The following is a 15,101-nucleotide window of genomic DNA, read 5'->3' on the forward strand; positions in this document are numbered from 1 at the left end:
AAATTCTTCATGAAAAACACCTCATTGAAATTTATATATTTTTTTAACGAGACTTTGTATAAATTATGCATTTTATTTGTATGCAGTTTCTACGTCCTAAAGAAATATAACATCAATTTCTAAACAGCCAAAAAACATTACTCGTAAACTGATATAGAACATACACTCATCAGATTCTACGTCATGATATAGAACATACGTGATACAGCATATAACTATATTAAATACATAACCAATATTGAATTATAAAATAAATAAATAATAAATAATGGCACACAAATACAAATTTTATATCAGTTATAGTCAGCAGAAAAAGTGCTCCTTCTACATCACTCAAAGTTTGATTAGAAAGTGTATTGCGAACTTTTAACTCGTCTCTAAGTAATGATTATTTAATGGAAAACCAATTGTCTGGTTCACTTTAACTCGTACCTAAGGATCAGCAATACCATCAAAAATAAATATGGCAAGAAAAACAACAATAAAGCATACAAAGGTTACCACATTCCATATTATCACAAAATAAAGGAAAATATGTACAGACTACAGATTCCCTACCTTGTACACCTGTTTGCAGTATCACACTTCATTACAACCAATTTATGACCATGTCAGCTGACTTGTTCAAAGCATAAGGAGAAACTTTCATTACATACAATGGACCTAATTGTATTAGTATGAACATGAGATTTTTTTTCTAAACGTTGTCATAGCAACCGACGGGGAAATCAAGTGAGCTACAACCCTAATATATTATTACCTACTAGTTACCAGACACTAATAATCTATTCAGGAATAATAATTCATTGTGTATACTGGAGGGCAAAGTCTCAACCACGTAAAAACAAGGCATGGTATGTGTCACTCAATGAAAAGTTCTCAGGCCAGAACTAACCTTAATAAAATGAAACCTTGAATCGACCTAATACACAAATGTTCTGACCGGGTAAGAACTTCTTAAGTGTTATCAGTGACCAACACAAACCTTTACAGCCTTAAAATGATTTCATGATCAACATTACCCTCGCTATACCATTCCCGTTTATTAACTGGATTTAGATAACAGAGCATGCCAAGGAAAGTTCATGGAGATCACTAAGCATCCATTCCTCCCCAGTTTGACCACCTAGAACAATAGCTCTTGTCCCTCCAACAACACATGTACTATGTCCCCAAGCAAATCTTGGAGGGCGCCCAGGTACATTTAAGATTCTCCATGTAGGCTTCTCGTCAGTCGGGTCTAGTATGTAAAGCTGGGAAGCAGAATGAAGGCCTGCAACAGACCCACCAAATATCAGAATTCTCCCACCTGGAAGGCTCACAGCCACATGATCAAGTCTAGGAGGAGGAGCTATGCCTCCTGGATTTCCAGCGCCTGGCATTCCACTCCCCGTTACACATCTCCAACAGGGCTCCTCCTCACTTAAATCCATCGTGAATACATCACTGGAGCGAAACCGAAGGGGCCCACTCTTGGCCAGACCCCCAAACATCAGTATTTTCCTACCACCATAAACGGATAGTGTGTGACCCAGGCGCGAAGGTGGAGTCCATGTTACTGGTATCTCCCTCCAGACAGGTTTCTCCATTGAGAGATCAAGGAGGAAAGTATCACTCAAGAGTACACCAGAATCAGCACAGCCACCAGAAACTATCAACTTAGTACCATCAAGTGTGCAGGAGCTATGCCAAGATCTCGGAAGTGGGGGTGCCAGTCCAGAGATTTCACGCCAAGTTGGAGGCTTTGCATCCAGGTCCAGAACAAACACATCATTGAGCAAGCCCTGCCTTCCACAGCCTCCAAATACAACCAAATGAGAACCATTAACACAAGAAAGTGTGTGGCCCCACCGACCAGGAGGAGGAGAACTCACCTGGACATGTTGCCACTCAGGATTACTTGAGTTGAGATCCAGTACAAAGGTATCATTCATAGGTTGCATGTTAACCCCTTCACCACCAAATAGGACAACTCTATTACCAACAGCACAAGCACTAAAATTACAGCGTGAAGGTTCAACCGCACCTCCAACAGTCAGTTTCCTCCAAGCTGCTGCTTCAAGAGTGGTCAGTTCTCTTGCCAGCCGACCCCATCCAAGTCTCCTTGCACCAGGCACAGTCTCTAAAACACGTGTAGTCTCACTGCCCCAAGCATTTTGGCACACCATTCTCCAAAGGTTTTCGTTTTTTGTTTGCTCATACAACTGCTTACAAACAGAACCAACAGATGCAATATCTCTTGGAGTCAAGCGAGCAAGTATCTTGAGAGACAATACCTCATCACTTAATTGCAATATTCCACAAACTCCACGAGTAACATTACGGTCCCCAACATGAAGAGGATTCAATGAGGAAAGCACCAAACGAAATTGATCTGATGATTTAGTATATTCCTTGACCTTAGAACCTGGAAGGGGGCCAAGATCAATGTTTGCCTCTGTGAAGAACTGGATTCCAATTACATGAGTTATCTCATCATCTCCATATATAGGTGTCAGATGCAATCTGTTCATAAGTGGAGATCCATCTTTCCTAAAGTTCAGCAACTCACCTTTGAATTCAACCCCTTCGTCAAGGCATCTTCTGATTTCGGAAACAACAGTTGAGTCCACCAACGGATGCCTTCTCTTAGCAAATGGACCTCGACACTGCAAGAAACGACTGCAAAATATTTTAAATGATTAGAACAAGTCAATTTCAATCAGAAAAACTCAGCGGTAGATACTTAAGGAAGAAAGAAATGTCATAAAGGACCAGCATGAATTGCTTATTTTCTTATGCAGGATACTCTTTTGCCTTCTTTTATTTCCTTTTTTCCCCAGTGCAGTGCACAGGTTACTAATTCTACTTCCTCAAGAAAATTGAACCAAATTTATTACAACATTGAGTTATAAGGGTTATAAGCTAAGACCTTCAATAATAAGCTTGTTCATAAGTACATTTAAGAGAGAAAAATAAGATGAAATAAACTTATCCATAAGCTAAAATTAGTTTATGTATAAGTTGAAAATCATCTTGAAGAAAAGATGAGATGGAAGAGTGTCTAAAAATTAATTTTTGCGTAAGATAACTCTAGTTTATGGAGAAACTTATTCTATTTTTTCTTCTCATTTCCTCCCTTAAAAAGTTCTGATGAAAAAAGTTGTCCAAACAGACACCTAAGTTTGTCAACATGAGACACTAATGCACCTCAATCCCGACAATCTACAAGCCAAGAGTAGTAGAGTTAATAAAGTAATTTTTTAACACCACAGCTTACTCATTCTTAGCAAGTTAAAACACAGAATACAACACTTGCAGGACGAATAAAAGACAGAGAGAACGAATCTCCAAACAAACTACTGTTAAGAAAGTACAACCATTTCTTATATTTGAATCTTAAGGATCGCATTAATTATAAAGCATAAAACAAGATAAATCCAACAATTATAAATATCCACATCCTCATCACCATATAAATGCCTTTTAGAACTGATATTTACATTTGATAAAACACAACCACACAAATTATCATGCAATACTTAAGCTAATCCTTTAATTAGCAAAACTCTAAATTTTAGAGAGAATAAATAGCCAGTCTTTCTTTTCATGATAAATTTTAGAAGGAAACACAATTACGTTGAGCAATATTTGGAAAAGTATGAAGAAGAGACACTTATTATATAAACTATAATAAAAAAAACGAAGTAATAAGTTTTAGTCTCGTCCTAATATATAAACTTTAATCTCAAAGAAAAGGAGTAATAAATTTTAGTCTGGTCCTCAACTTGTTTGAGACACCATTTGTTACTCGGATAGCAAATTAAAACAAAACATATGTTCCCCAGGCTGATTTGATTGTTCATGCTTGTTTTAACAACTATGATTTGTGGTATAATGATTTCTCTTAAGGAAGCCATATAACTTGGAACTCAATATTCAGATTGCGGAGCACATTATATGATTTAGTACAATGAGACAGAATCTGTGTTTTAAAACATATATGTTTGGTATGGTGGATAGGGAGTATAGGAGGAAAGAAAATTTTGAAATTTGAATTGAAAGAACAAATAGAATGAAGGAATATTATCAATTTCATTCTTAGAAGACAAATTTTCTCTCCCTTTTCTTTTCATCTTCTCTTCAACCAAACAAAAAGAAAATTCATCATCATTTGTGTTTCCTTTCTTCTCTATTTCTGTCCTCACATCCAAACATACTATAAAAGAGATACAAGAAAGGAACCACCATGTCTACAATTAGTAATTACTAGGCCTGTGGTGGCCACACTATACTCTAATCAATTCATGTTGCCTCTCTAGTTCTAGTGATTTCAACTTTAGGACCTGAAAGACAAGACCTGGCAAGCATAAATGTTCGTAATTTTTATACACTAACAAGCAGTCAGTACAACAAAACCCTAATAGGAAAGAAAAAATCCAGAAAAAAGAGGAGCACAAAATGAATATTTAATCGGAAGACATTAGATAGGCCTGGCCCTAATAAAAACCAATACCATTTCCTCGCACCAACCAACCATGCAGACAAGTTCATTACACAGAACTTGATTCCTAAACCCCTTCAATCAAAGGACCAAAATAATAATGAGAATCTATGTACTTCAAACAAAGTAACATTCTTTACTCAGGACACCAATCTGGAAATGACCATTTTCACAATATGTTCTTACTTAGTACCCACAATCATTCACAGTTTCCAAACCACTGGAGTTTCAGGGCTTATTGCAATTCAAAAACAGAAAAAGATAATCGAAAACCCTCCTCTAAAATGTTCTTACTAACTCTCCTACTTACTAAACAAAGAAACTATTCTTTTGAAGTTCCTAATAAATTAAAAATGTATGTACCTTTTCATTTATCACTTTTAACCATCCTTAATACCCGAACCAGTTCTCCACCATAAAACCAAAAAAAAAAAATGCACCACTCAACACAGAAACAACAGAATTACCATCATCAAACCACCATTTCACGACACACAGTAAAAATCCGAACCCCTCAACAAAACCCCAGACACGCACAACACATTTCCAAATTCGATCGACCAGCAGCATTCAGTACCACGAGCATCACATCAACATTCATCCATTAACATCCTAACATGGTTTCCTAGGGTTTCGAGGCAGAGCGAAAATGCGAACAGAAAACCTAAACCTAATGATGCAAAATCCCGACAGAGGTACTAACCAGTTGCGACCGAGCACTTCTTCTGCACGATAACCGGTGACCATCTCGAAAACTGCGTTGACGTATATGATAGGGTGGTCGGGCTCAAGCGCGTCGGTGACGACGAAGCCGCAGGGCGAGGTCTGGAGGACAGGGAAGGGGAGGGGTCCGGCGAAATCGTCATCGTCGTTGAGCATAAAGGAAGCGGCGTCGTCGTCTCCGCTGAGATCGGAATCACTGTCCCACTCCATTGAAGGAAAAACGGAATCGCGGCGGTTGAAGCTCACAGCATGGAAACGGGAGCGGCGGTAATCGGAAAGAAAGTGGGTGGTGACGGCGTAAGGAGCGTAGCGTTGTTCAGTGGGCGTTGTTGAGAGAATGGAAAATTGGAATTGGATGATGAGATTGAGAAGGCATAAAAGGAGTGGTGAGAAATTTAGCTTGGAAAGGGTTGAGTTGAAGGAGTTCCAGAAAAAGAAAGTGGATGACGCTGTTCTTTTCTTTCTCACATGTGGACTTGCCACACACCACTCTGGTGGGCACTCACCGTTCCCAATCGCGCTTTCCAAAGTCGCAAAAATCTCTCCCTTATCTTTCAACTTCTGGTCAATGAGTAAACAAAAGTTCCACAAAAAAAAAATTAAAATTAAAATTTGTTAAAAGAAATTAAAATTGTTTTTCTTGAATAGAAGTGGATAATTTGGAAAGGTGGTGCATGTGCCCACTTTCTACTTTTTTTTCCTTTTAAAACTAAACCAACTTTTTGCAACTTAAATGTCAAAACGTCGTTGCAGAAAGATGCTTATGTGGATCATTGTAGTGTTCGGCATACAATCACTTTTGTTGTTGCACGCGAACTCTTTAGAAATGCAATTTTATAAGTGTGGAAATAAAAATTGATATTATAAATTGTCATAAGTTAATACTTATTTATTGTATGATATTGAAATTGTCAATTTTAATATTTTTGGCTTTTCAATAATTGATTCTTGGAATAAACGAATAGGAACATGTCGAATTGATATTCAACTAATAATTTCATGTAAAGGTGAAAGATCAAGAAGTGATGTGATATATGTGTAACGTGATATGTCCACGTAGTTAAAATCTACGGTCTATGTATAATGTAGATATTTTAAATTTATATGATTTTAAAATATAAGATATTTTTTTTAAAATAGTACATATATATAATTAATTTGCTTGTGCTTTAAATATATAAACCATAAATGTCAAATTCAGCTTAAAATTTTGAATAACACAATGTGTGTTAATTTTTTTATGATAATAATAATTATAAAAATAAATATAAATATTTTTTATTTATTGTAAATCATGTTTATTTGTTTAATTTTAAAATGATTAACTTTAAAGAAAATAGTTAAATAAAAAAATATTAAATTCGAAAAATAGTTGATAAAATTAGAAAAAAAAATGTAGATATTAAAAGGAGATATTGTCTTTATATCTTTATATATAGATATATTTTATAATAAAAAAGTCAAAAACAAAAATATGTATTGTTAGAATTGAGACGGAAGATACTCGCACGTGATTCAAAGGCTGGTTCATGTAAATCTAAAACATAAAAATGGACCACCTTTAGATAAAAAAAATGGTATTTAACATATAAAAATATAATTATATAAAGGATTAATTATGTTTTTGGTCTCTTAATTTTTAGTGAATTTTGAAATTAGTCTATTTTAAAAATTTTGACCAATTTAGTTCTTCATATTTCGAAATACGTGAATTTAGTCTTTTTAATTAAATTTTGTTAGGTTTATTTGATGTTTCGTATGCATTTCAAGATTATATTTGAGTTGTTTATATTGTTTGACACATTTTTGCTTTAATGTTAAGTCAAATATTATTATGAAACGCACTTGAAATGTCAAATAAACTTAACAAAATTTGATTAAAATGTTTAAATTCACGTATTTCAAAAAATGAAGGACTAAATTGATCCAAAATTTTGAAATGGACTAATTCCAAAATCTACCGAAAATTAAAGGAAAAAAACATATTTGACCCTTATATAAATAAGTTACTAAAATATGATTTAAGTTGGAGAGAAAGATGGGGTTTTGAAAGCATTATTTTTCTCCGTGGTTGGGTAACTTTCAAAAGAATGTCTTGACGTGGTTTTCTACTACGTTGTGTTGTGCTTAGCACAAAAGCACTTTTTCTTATATAGACTTATTTTTGGTACAAATTAGGGAAAAGAGTTGGGACTCTTTTTGCTACTTTTCCCTTGTCTGAGTATAAGTGGCTTAATTTGGAGACATTTGAGTGAAGAAATATGTGGATAGTGAGAATGTGGTGAGTTCAACATTCATAAATAGCACAAAGAAAGTAACTACTGTTTTCAGTCTTTGAGTGCTTAGATATTTGGGTACGTTTTCTCTTAAAATCAGAATAGCGTTAAGATATTTTTATACACACTCCACTGCTTTAGTGCATATAAAGGAAAAGCCATTTTGAAGAAGTAAACCTGCCATCTACTTTTCTATGATTCCATAAGCACATTTTGGTAGCATGTAATTCTTGGTGAACAATAAAGTGACTTGGTACTTATGACAAGATATCACCGAGAACCTAATTTCAATATTGTTTTATTTTTATGACCTTTTTTTCTCAACTATTTTTCCTATATTGTTTCACTCTTAACATTTTAATGTTAATGAGGGAATGAAATTGATAGTTTAATGACTTAGTTATCTTATCTAAGAATAAGCTATGTAATTTTCTTTTTAATATACTCTATCCTTAACTGTAGTATATTTTATTAATTCATGGATGTACAATTCTGTGTTTTTTTTTTTACATTCGCCTTCTTACTTTTTATATATATGCTTAAAGAGTGGAGTGGTCGTAGAGCTATCTTTTCCTTGAATCTTGGCATATAAAATTACTAGAATTAAGTTGAGTATTCTCACTTATATCTTCTTATGAAAAGTTTTTCATTCATTTTGTGTATGTTGTTCAACATAAATAGAAATTGTGTGTAAGACATGATATTTATAGGTTATATGTTTCCATTTTAGTATGCTTAATATAAAGGATTTGTTTATTGAGATATATTCATTTATATACTCGAAAAGAGTTGTTGCAAATATTCATTTAAATATATTTGGATAACAACAAAAAAATTGTTATTTCAAATAAATGATTAATTTGGGTAATAAGATCGCATTTAAGGATTATATATATATATATATATATATATATATATATATATATATATATATATATATATATATATATATATATATGTGAGAGAGAGAGAGAGAGAGAGAGAGAGAGAGAGAGAGAGAGAGAGAGAGAGAGAGAGAGAGAGAGAGAGAGAGAGAGAGAGAGAGAGAGAGAGAGAGAGAGAGAGAGAGGATCGATCATGTTTTAATTAGGGTGGCAATGCGGGTCACTCCGGTCTGTTTAGGCCCGACATACACTTGGATCGTAAAATGTGGGTCAGACTGCCTGTCTCGCATTTTTAATGTAGGCTGAAAAAGTTTAACTCGTCCCGCATAAGTGCGAGTTAGCCTGTCTATTTTTATTTTTTATTTTTTTAAAAATTTTATCATAAAGATTTCCATGTTCAACAATTTAAGAAACTTTAACAAATTCACAAAATTAAGTAAATACTTTGGAAAGCTAAATTGAAACTAAAAACAAATGTAAAAATCAAATTGAGTCATTTTAACATGTGGCACAACTCTGAAGTGACACATGTAAAAATTAAAAAAAAACTTAAAAAAATCAAAAAAATAGAAATTGATACGTGAAGTTGACTTTAACGTCGTCTGGTCAAAATTAACGGCAAAGACCAAATTTTAAATCATTTTTAAGAAATACGAATCAAATTGAGACAATAAAAAATTTGAGGACCAAACTAATATTACTTGACAAATAAAGAAACCAAAAAAATAATATAACCTTTAATCTATGAAAGAAAATGATAAAAATTTATTGCATTCTCTATGACAGAAAATTTAATTCATTGTGTAACGGATCAACATTAGTAAAATGAGCTTTTCTTAGGGTCTAATGTTTTACATTATAGATTTAGTGATTGGACTGGATTTATTTTCTCTAAATTTAGTTTGATTTGACAACTATGATGCCTATGAAAATACCATTATGTTTAAATACAAAACGAATGATAAGTTCCTGTTATGAAGAATGGACACATGTGGAATCATGAGTGACCATGACTTGCTATGATCTGTTTGATTTTCTTTGGGGGATTTCTTCTCGCAACCCCTATTTTTCTTCTTGCACCCATATCTTTTGAAACTGTAATTATAGCCTTCTTGAAATTAATAGTATAGGATGGTACAATCCAAAAATATTTCAGATTACAAAAAATTAATTTTACTTATAAATTTATATTTTAAATTGTACAATTCATATGCAAACTTATGTTTCAGATTATATAATCTATAATATAAAATTATATTCTGAATTATACGTTCTGTGATACAAATTTGAAAAATAATTTAAAATGTAATTATATTTTAGATTATACAATCTATAATATAAATATTATAGATTATACTATCTATAATGTAAATTTAAAAAATAATTTAAAATGTAAATCTTATTTTGAATTGTGTAATTTATAATACAAATTTTCATTTCACAATACAAATTTAAAAAATAATTTGAAATACAAATTACATTTCAGGTGCAGGCTTCTGGCAATGGAAGTGCGGCACCGATGCTGTGAAAGAAGGGAAAATATTAAGATTTTTAATATCTTTTTAATTAAGGGTAGTTAAGTCATTTTAATATTTTAGTTATCAGTTATCCGTCAACAATCACCAGAAACAACACCTTTTATATTCAAGATTCGATTCCAAATTTGCATATTCTTCAAATTCAACACTTTTAAAATAATTTTCAGAAATTTATTAGATTTTAAATGAGAAAGTAACTGCTGAATAATAAGATTTCTTTTTTTTAAAAAAAAAAAACAGGTTTGAACTAAAAAAAGAAAAGTGACTCAAAGATACCCTTGTAATCATGGAAATTTTATTGGAAAAATATTTACAACAGCAACCATATGACAGATTCAGAAAACTTTCTTACACCAAAATTTAGAACCTCTAGTTATTTAATCAAGCAGAGGACTTATTCCTGGTAGGTGGATTCAATATACTTATAACTTTATGTATTGACACAGCTAGTAAGCTTATAGATGTGTAGTATAAATGGATTTCCCAGTGGTAAAGAATTGCAACAACTGATAGCTGAGGAAGTAACTATATGTATATATAAAAAATTAAAGAAAAAGGAAGCCGAAAAGAATAGTTCACAAAACAGACCCCATTCTCTCCCTAATACAAGAACCTAGTCTTTTTACAGAACGATCATCAAAAGAGATATCAATCTCCTTAATCTTAGACACAAAGTCCATAGCTTGCTCATGCTTCCCTGCTTTACAATAACCATCAACTACAATCTTGTAAGTTAGTTCATTGGGTCTGCAATTGTGCTCGATCATAAATCTAATGACTTCAATTGCTTCATCAAACAACTCCATCGCCACATAGCCTGACAAGAAAGTATTGTATGAAACTATTGTTGGTTGAATCCCTTTAGTGGTCATCTCTGAGAGAACTCTAATAGCCTCCTGCATTAGCCCTTTTCTACAAAACCCCTTGATAACAGTATTATAAGACACAACATCTGGCTCTGGACCAGAGTTTTGAATTCCCTTGAGTATTTCTTCTGCTTTCCAACACTCACCCTCTCGGACATACAGATCCATCAAGCAGTTGTAGGTGAAAAGATTTGGCTGCAATCCATTTTCATGAATAAAATGCATCATTTCATGGGCCTTTGAAAACATCTTGTTCCGGGAAAACATTGAAAGCATGGAGTTAATGACAACCAAATCAGGTTTGTATCCATACTTGTGCAATTGATCAAATGCCCTTTCCATTCCCCTAAGGTGTCTGCACTTGTGGTTTGACAGGATAAGGGTTCTCAAAAGAATCCAACTAGGAAAGACATGACCATCATAAATTTCCTTCTCAATGGCCTCTATCCCCTTGACATTCCCAGCCTTGGAGTAACAATGGAGCAACAGTGAGTATGAAGTCTCATTAGGCTTGAAGCCCTTACCCCGCATGTCCATAATGACTGATTCTGCTGCTTTCCAATTGCCTAGCCGAGCAAGGGCATTTAGAAGAGAATTATAAGTTGTTACACATGGTGTAAATCCTGCTTTAATCATTTCCCCATACATTTTTGCAGAATCAACTTCAGATCCGCACCGAGCATATGCACTGATCAATGTATTGAATGTGTCTTTGTCAGGCTCAAATCCAGAGTTTTTCATTTCCCTCAAGACCCTATTAACATGATTGTGCTTACCCTCCTCACTGCATACAGCAAGCATTGTGTTCCACGTAGCGCGATTAGGAGCACATCCATTCAATTTCATCTCAGAGAGAACATTAATGAGATCTTCTGTTCTTGACTTCTTGCCTAGCATGGCAAGAACAGAGTTGTAAGTGTATACATTAGGAGCACAACCCAAGTCCTTCATCTGGCTGAACAACCTCAATGCCTCATCCTCCCTTCCCGCCTTACCATGGGCATCTATTACAGTTGTATACGTAATAGCATTTGGCATTACCCCTTTGCTTGTCATTGTATCAATCACAGCCTTCCCTTGGTCGAGAAACCCAGCTCTTACATATGTTGCCGCGAGCTCATTGTAAGTGACAGAATCAGGAGGACAATTATTATCCTCCATTTCTTTCAAGATGCTCAAAGCCTCGGTGTATATTCCAGCCTTTCCAAAAACCTGCAGCATAGCATTATACGTAACAGTTCCTGGTTTATAGCCATTCAATTTCAATTCAGCGAAAAATTTCCTAGCTTCATCTAGCATACCCTCTCTCCCACAAGCAGAAATCACAGTACTGCAAGTAAACTCATCAAACTCAAGCCCTTTACTCCTCATCTCATCCAACAACTCCAAGATTCTACTCCACGAACGACCCATCTTGCCATAAACATCAAGCATAACATTGTAAGTGACCAAAGTTGGATCAAGACCGAACTCATTCATCTTTTCAAACAACTCAATTGCCCGTTTATACTTGCCAGTGCGAGCATAAGCATGAAGAACAGTGGTGTAAGCCCGGACATCAAGTGAGTATTGCTCCACAGGAATTAAATCAAACAACTTGGATGCAATAGAATGCTGTGACTCTCTCCCCAATATCCGAACCATCAATTCAACAACCTGATTGTCCAACCTCAAATTTTGTTCACTCCCAAAATGCAACCAACCCCATTCAAACAGCAAAAGAGCCCTCTCCCAGTTCCCAGAAAGGTCCAAAGCTTTCAACAGGCTGAGAAAATCAACCTCAAGCAACTCAAACTCAACAGAGTTGAAAAAACCATTCAATTCGTGCAAAGGTGACCCAACAATCGAATTGAGCAACAACTTACCCTTGTCAGATAAAAATCCAAACTTTGCACCATCAAGCTGGTCCTGTTCAACAACGGGGTCAGAAGCTAAAGAGGGTTGCTTTTGCTTTGAATGAAGGGAGTTGTTAAAATGGGTGGTGTTATCCTTGGAAGGAGGCACAAGGGTGAGCGTGGGAGTGGTGATGGGGACTGAAGAGAGATGCTGAAGATGTTGGAGAAGTGAATCCAATTGGAAAGAAGGAGGAGGTGGTGGTGGCGATTGTGGAGGTAAAAAATTTGGCTTGAATTTTGAAGGCTGTTGGATTGGTCTTGTTGCAGGAGCAGGTAAAACTGGTCGATTGGGGAAGAGGGTACCCTCCATTGGCACCAGCAAGTGCAATGGGAAGAGAAGATTTTAGTGGGTTTAGAGTATGAAGTTTTGGCATAAGGATGAGATTGAGGTTTGGGTGTACAAAAAGGAATGAAATGTGTGGAGAAAATGAAGATAGAAAAGGATGACCTTTAGGGAAAGGAGTGACTAGTGTTGAAAAATGATTGCTTCATCACACATGTTTTCATCTAGTGTTCCACCCTATTACATGCCTATGATTGTAATCGAACAATATTTAAGTTCAATAGTTTTATTTTGTTTGTATAATAATATATATATAACTATAATGTTATTTCTTTGAAATAAATATCAATTAATACCATTTAAAAGTTATTTCGTATATAAAGAAAATAAATTTCACAAACATGTTGATGTATAAAAAAAATTATATTAATATTTCATTTGATATTTGATATAATAGAATATGTTTTTAATTTTTGTGTATATTCTTACCTTTTTAGTCTTTCTCTTCTAAATGCCTGAAACTTTTGTTACTACACCGAAAACGAGGTGAAATGATAGTCAAAGACAATTCTGAAAGATTAAAGGTAATCTGAGATTGTTTTGGGGTTTTGCATGCACCCATATGGGATGGTGTTGAATGTTTAATGACATATACTGGTATAAAATATGTATGTTAAATTAGTTCTAGAGTATATGTCAGATCGGTTTTACGACTGATCTAATATACATTGATATAATATGTTAGAGATATATTAGATCGATTTTACAACAACTCATTTAGTATAAGAGTGTCAAAACAGGTTAGTTTGGTCTGTTTTGGCTCGATCCGCTTGTGGTCCGTCAAAAATGGGTCGGGTCGGACTGGCCCGCCATCAATAAACGGGTCGAAAACTGTAATCTGTCCCGTTTTCGGGCGGGTTGGCGAACCCGCGGGCTGGCCCATCTCTCTTCTTTTTTTACTTTTTCTAATTTTTTTTAACTTTTTTTATTTTTTATTAAAATTTTGTTTATAAATTTATTTATATAATATAAAAAAATTATTATTTTTTAATTATTTTTAATTTTAAACATAAAAAAAACGGGTTGGCGGGCCCGCCCGTTTTGGCCCGCTAAACTGGTGGGCCAGACGGGCCGAGTTGCAGCGGGTTGACGGATTAGAAATTCCAACCCGACCCGCCCTTTTTTGGGCGGGCTGGCAGGCCAGCCCGGCGGACCTGACCCATTTTGCCATCCCTAATCTAATATCCAAAAAAAAACATTTTTGAAACATCAGTGGTATTCATCAACGTCCGTTTTCAAATTTTCATTGTCCTTGTCTTTGATCTTGGATCCTAAATATGCTTCAGATTCGTCAAGAAAAGATGTGGTTTTGCAGAAGTAGTGAAGCTAGATCTAATACCTGGGTTGAAGGTGTGCGGCACGAGATGGTGGTGGTGCAACACATGGCACAACGACAAACCAACGAAGGAGGTCAAGTGGAGCTTCAACAATGGAAGAAAAAGAGATGAAAACGGCAGTTGGACGCGACGATAGCAACGGAAAGCTTCGTATCCAAAATCTTAATGACGAGCGGCGACCATGGTGGTGAAAATGAGAATGAGAGTGCCTGGGAGAGAAAAAGAGAAGTGGAGCCGCGAAGAAGAACACGAAAAAAGGGTTTTCGCGTAGCGATATTAGATCAGTTGTTTATTTAGCCGATCTAATAGTTACATATTAGATCGGTTCTCCTTGGTTTCTTAATTAGTCTCTGATTAATCAATGATCAAATGACCATTTATAATATTTTATTCATAATAGTGATTATTTTAGTAACCAATAATTTTTTATTTTATAAATTGGTCACTACAGTGACTAATAACTTTTTGTCACTAAAATTGATTGTTAATGAAATATTTTCTTATAGTATTTGTTGATAAATTCGTTAATAATTGAATTTTTTAAAATTAATGGATAAATCTATCAGCAAAATAGACGTCAAATTTTTCACTAAATATGTCTTATAAATTGATTTGGAGATGAGTGGGAGAAAGAAAAAGAAAGAGAAAGAGAAGGAGAAGGAGAAGCTTCAAGTGACAATAGTGGGCAGGAAGAGGAATGAGAGAAGGTGAAGGAGAGGAAGAAAATAAGAACACTAGTGAAGCACGAGGAAAAAG

At 34.6% G+C, this 15,101-nt stretch overlaps 2 protein-coding genes across 3 annotated transcripts; both read right to left on the bottom strand.

Moving 5' to 3' along the window:
* Positions 1 to 483: 483 nt before the first annotated feature.
* Positions 484 to 5,736, bottom strand: LOC114163200 (adagio protein 1-like). Of its 2 annotated transcripts, XM_028047359.1 has the most exons (3): positions 5,187 to 5,610; positions 2,552 to 2,661; positions 484 to 2,447 (listed from the first exon to the last, which is right to left on the bottom strand). In XM_028047359.1, exons 1-3 carry the CDS (start codon positions 5,347 to 5,349, stop codon positions 1,056 to 1,058), a joined length of 1,665 nt encoding a protein of 554 aa, XP_027903160.1. In that variant the 5' UTR covers positions 5,350 to 5,610; the 3' UTR covers positions 484 to 1,055. The 2 variants fall into 2 exon arrangements, with proteins under 2 accessions (XP_027903160.1, XP_027903161.1); XM_028047360.1 differs by having other exon boundaries at positions 484 to 2,661; positions 5,187 to 5,736.
* A 4,680-nt stretch (positions 5,737 to 10,416) lies between these two features.
* Positions 10,417 to 13,167, bottom strand: LOC114164362 (pentatricopeptide repeat-containing protein At2g18940, chloroplastic). The gene has a single exon (XM_028049002.1). The coding sequence runs from the start codon at positions 12,973 to 12,975 to the stop codon at positions 10,480 to 10,482; it is 2,496 nt and encodes an 831-aa protein (XP_027904803.1). The 5' UTR covers positions 12,976 to 13,167; the 3' UTR covers positions 10,417 to 10,479.
* Between the last annotated feature and the right edge of the window lie 1,934 nt (positions 13,168 to 15,101).

Source organism: Vigna unguiculata, chromosome 9, assembly GCF_004118075.2.
Source record: "Vigna unguiculata cultivar IT97K-499-35 chromosome 9, ASM411807v1, whole genome shotgun sequence".
Lineage (NCBI taxonomy): Eukaryota > Viridiplantae > Streptophyta > Magnoliopsida > Fabales > Fabaceae > Vigna > Vigna unguiculata.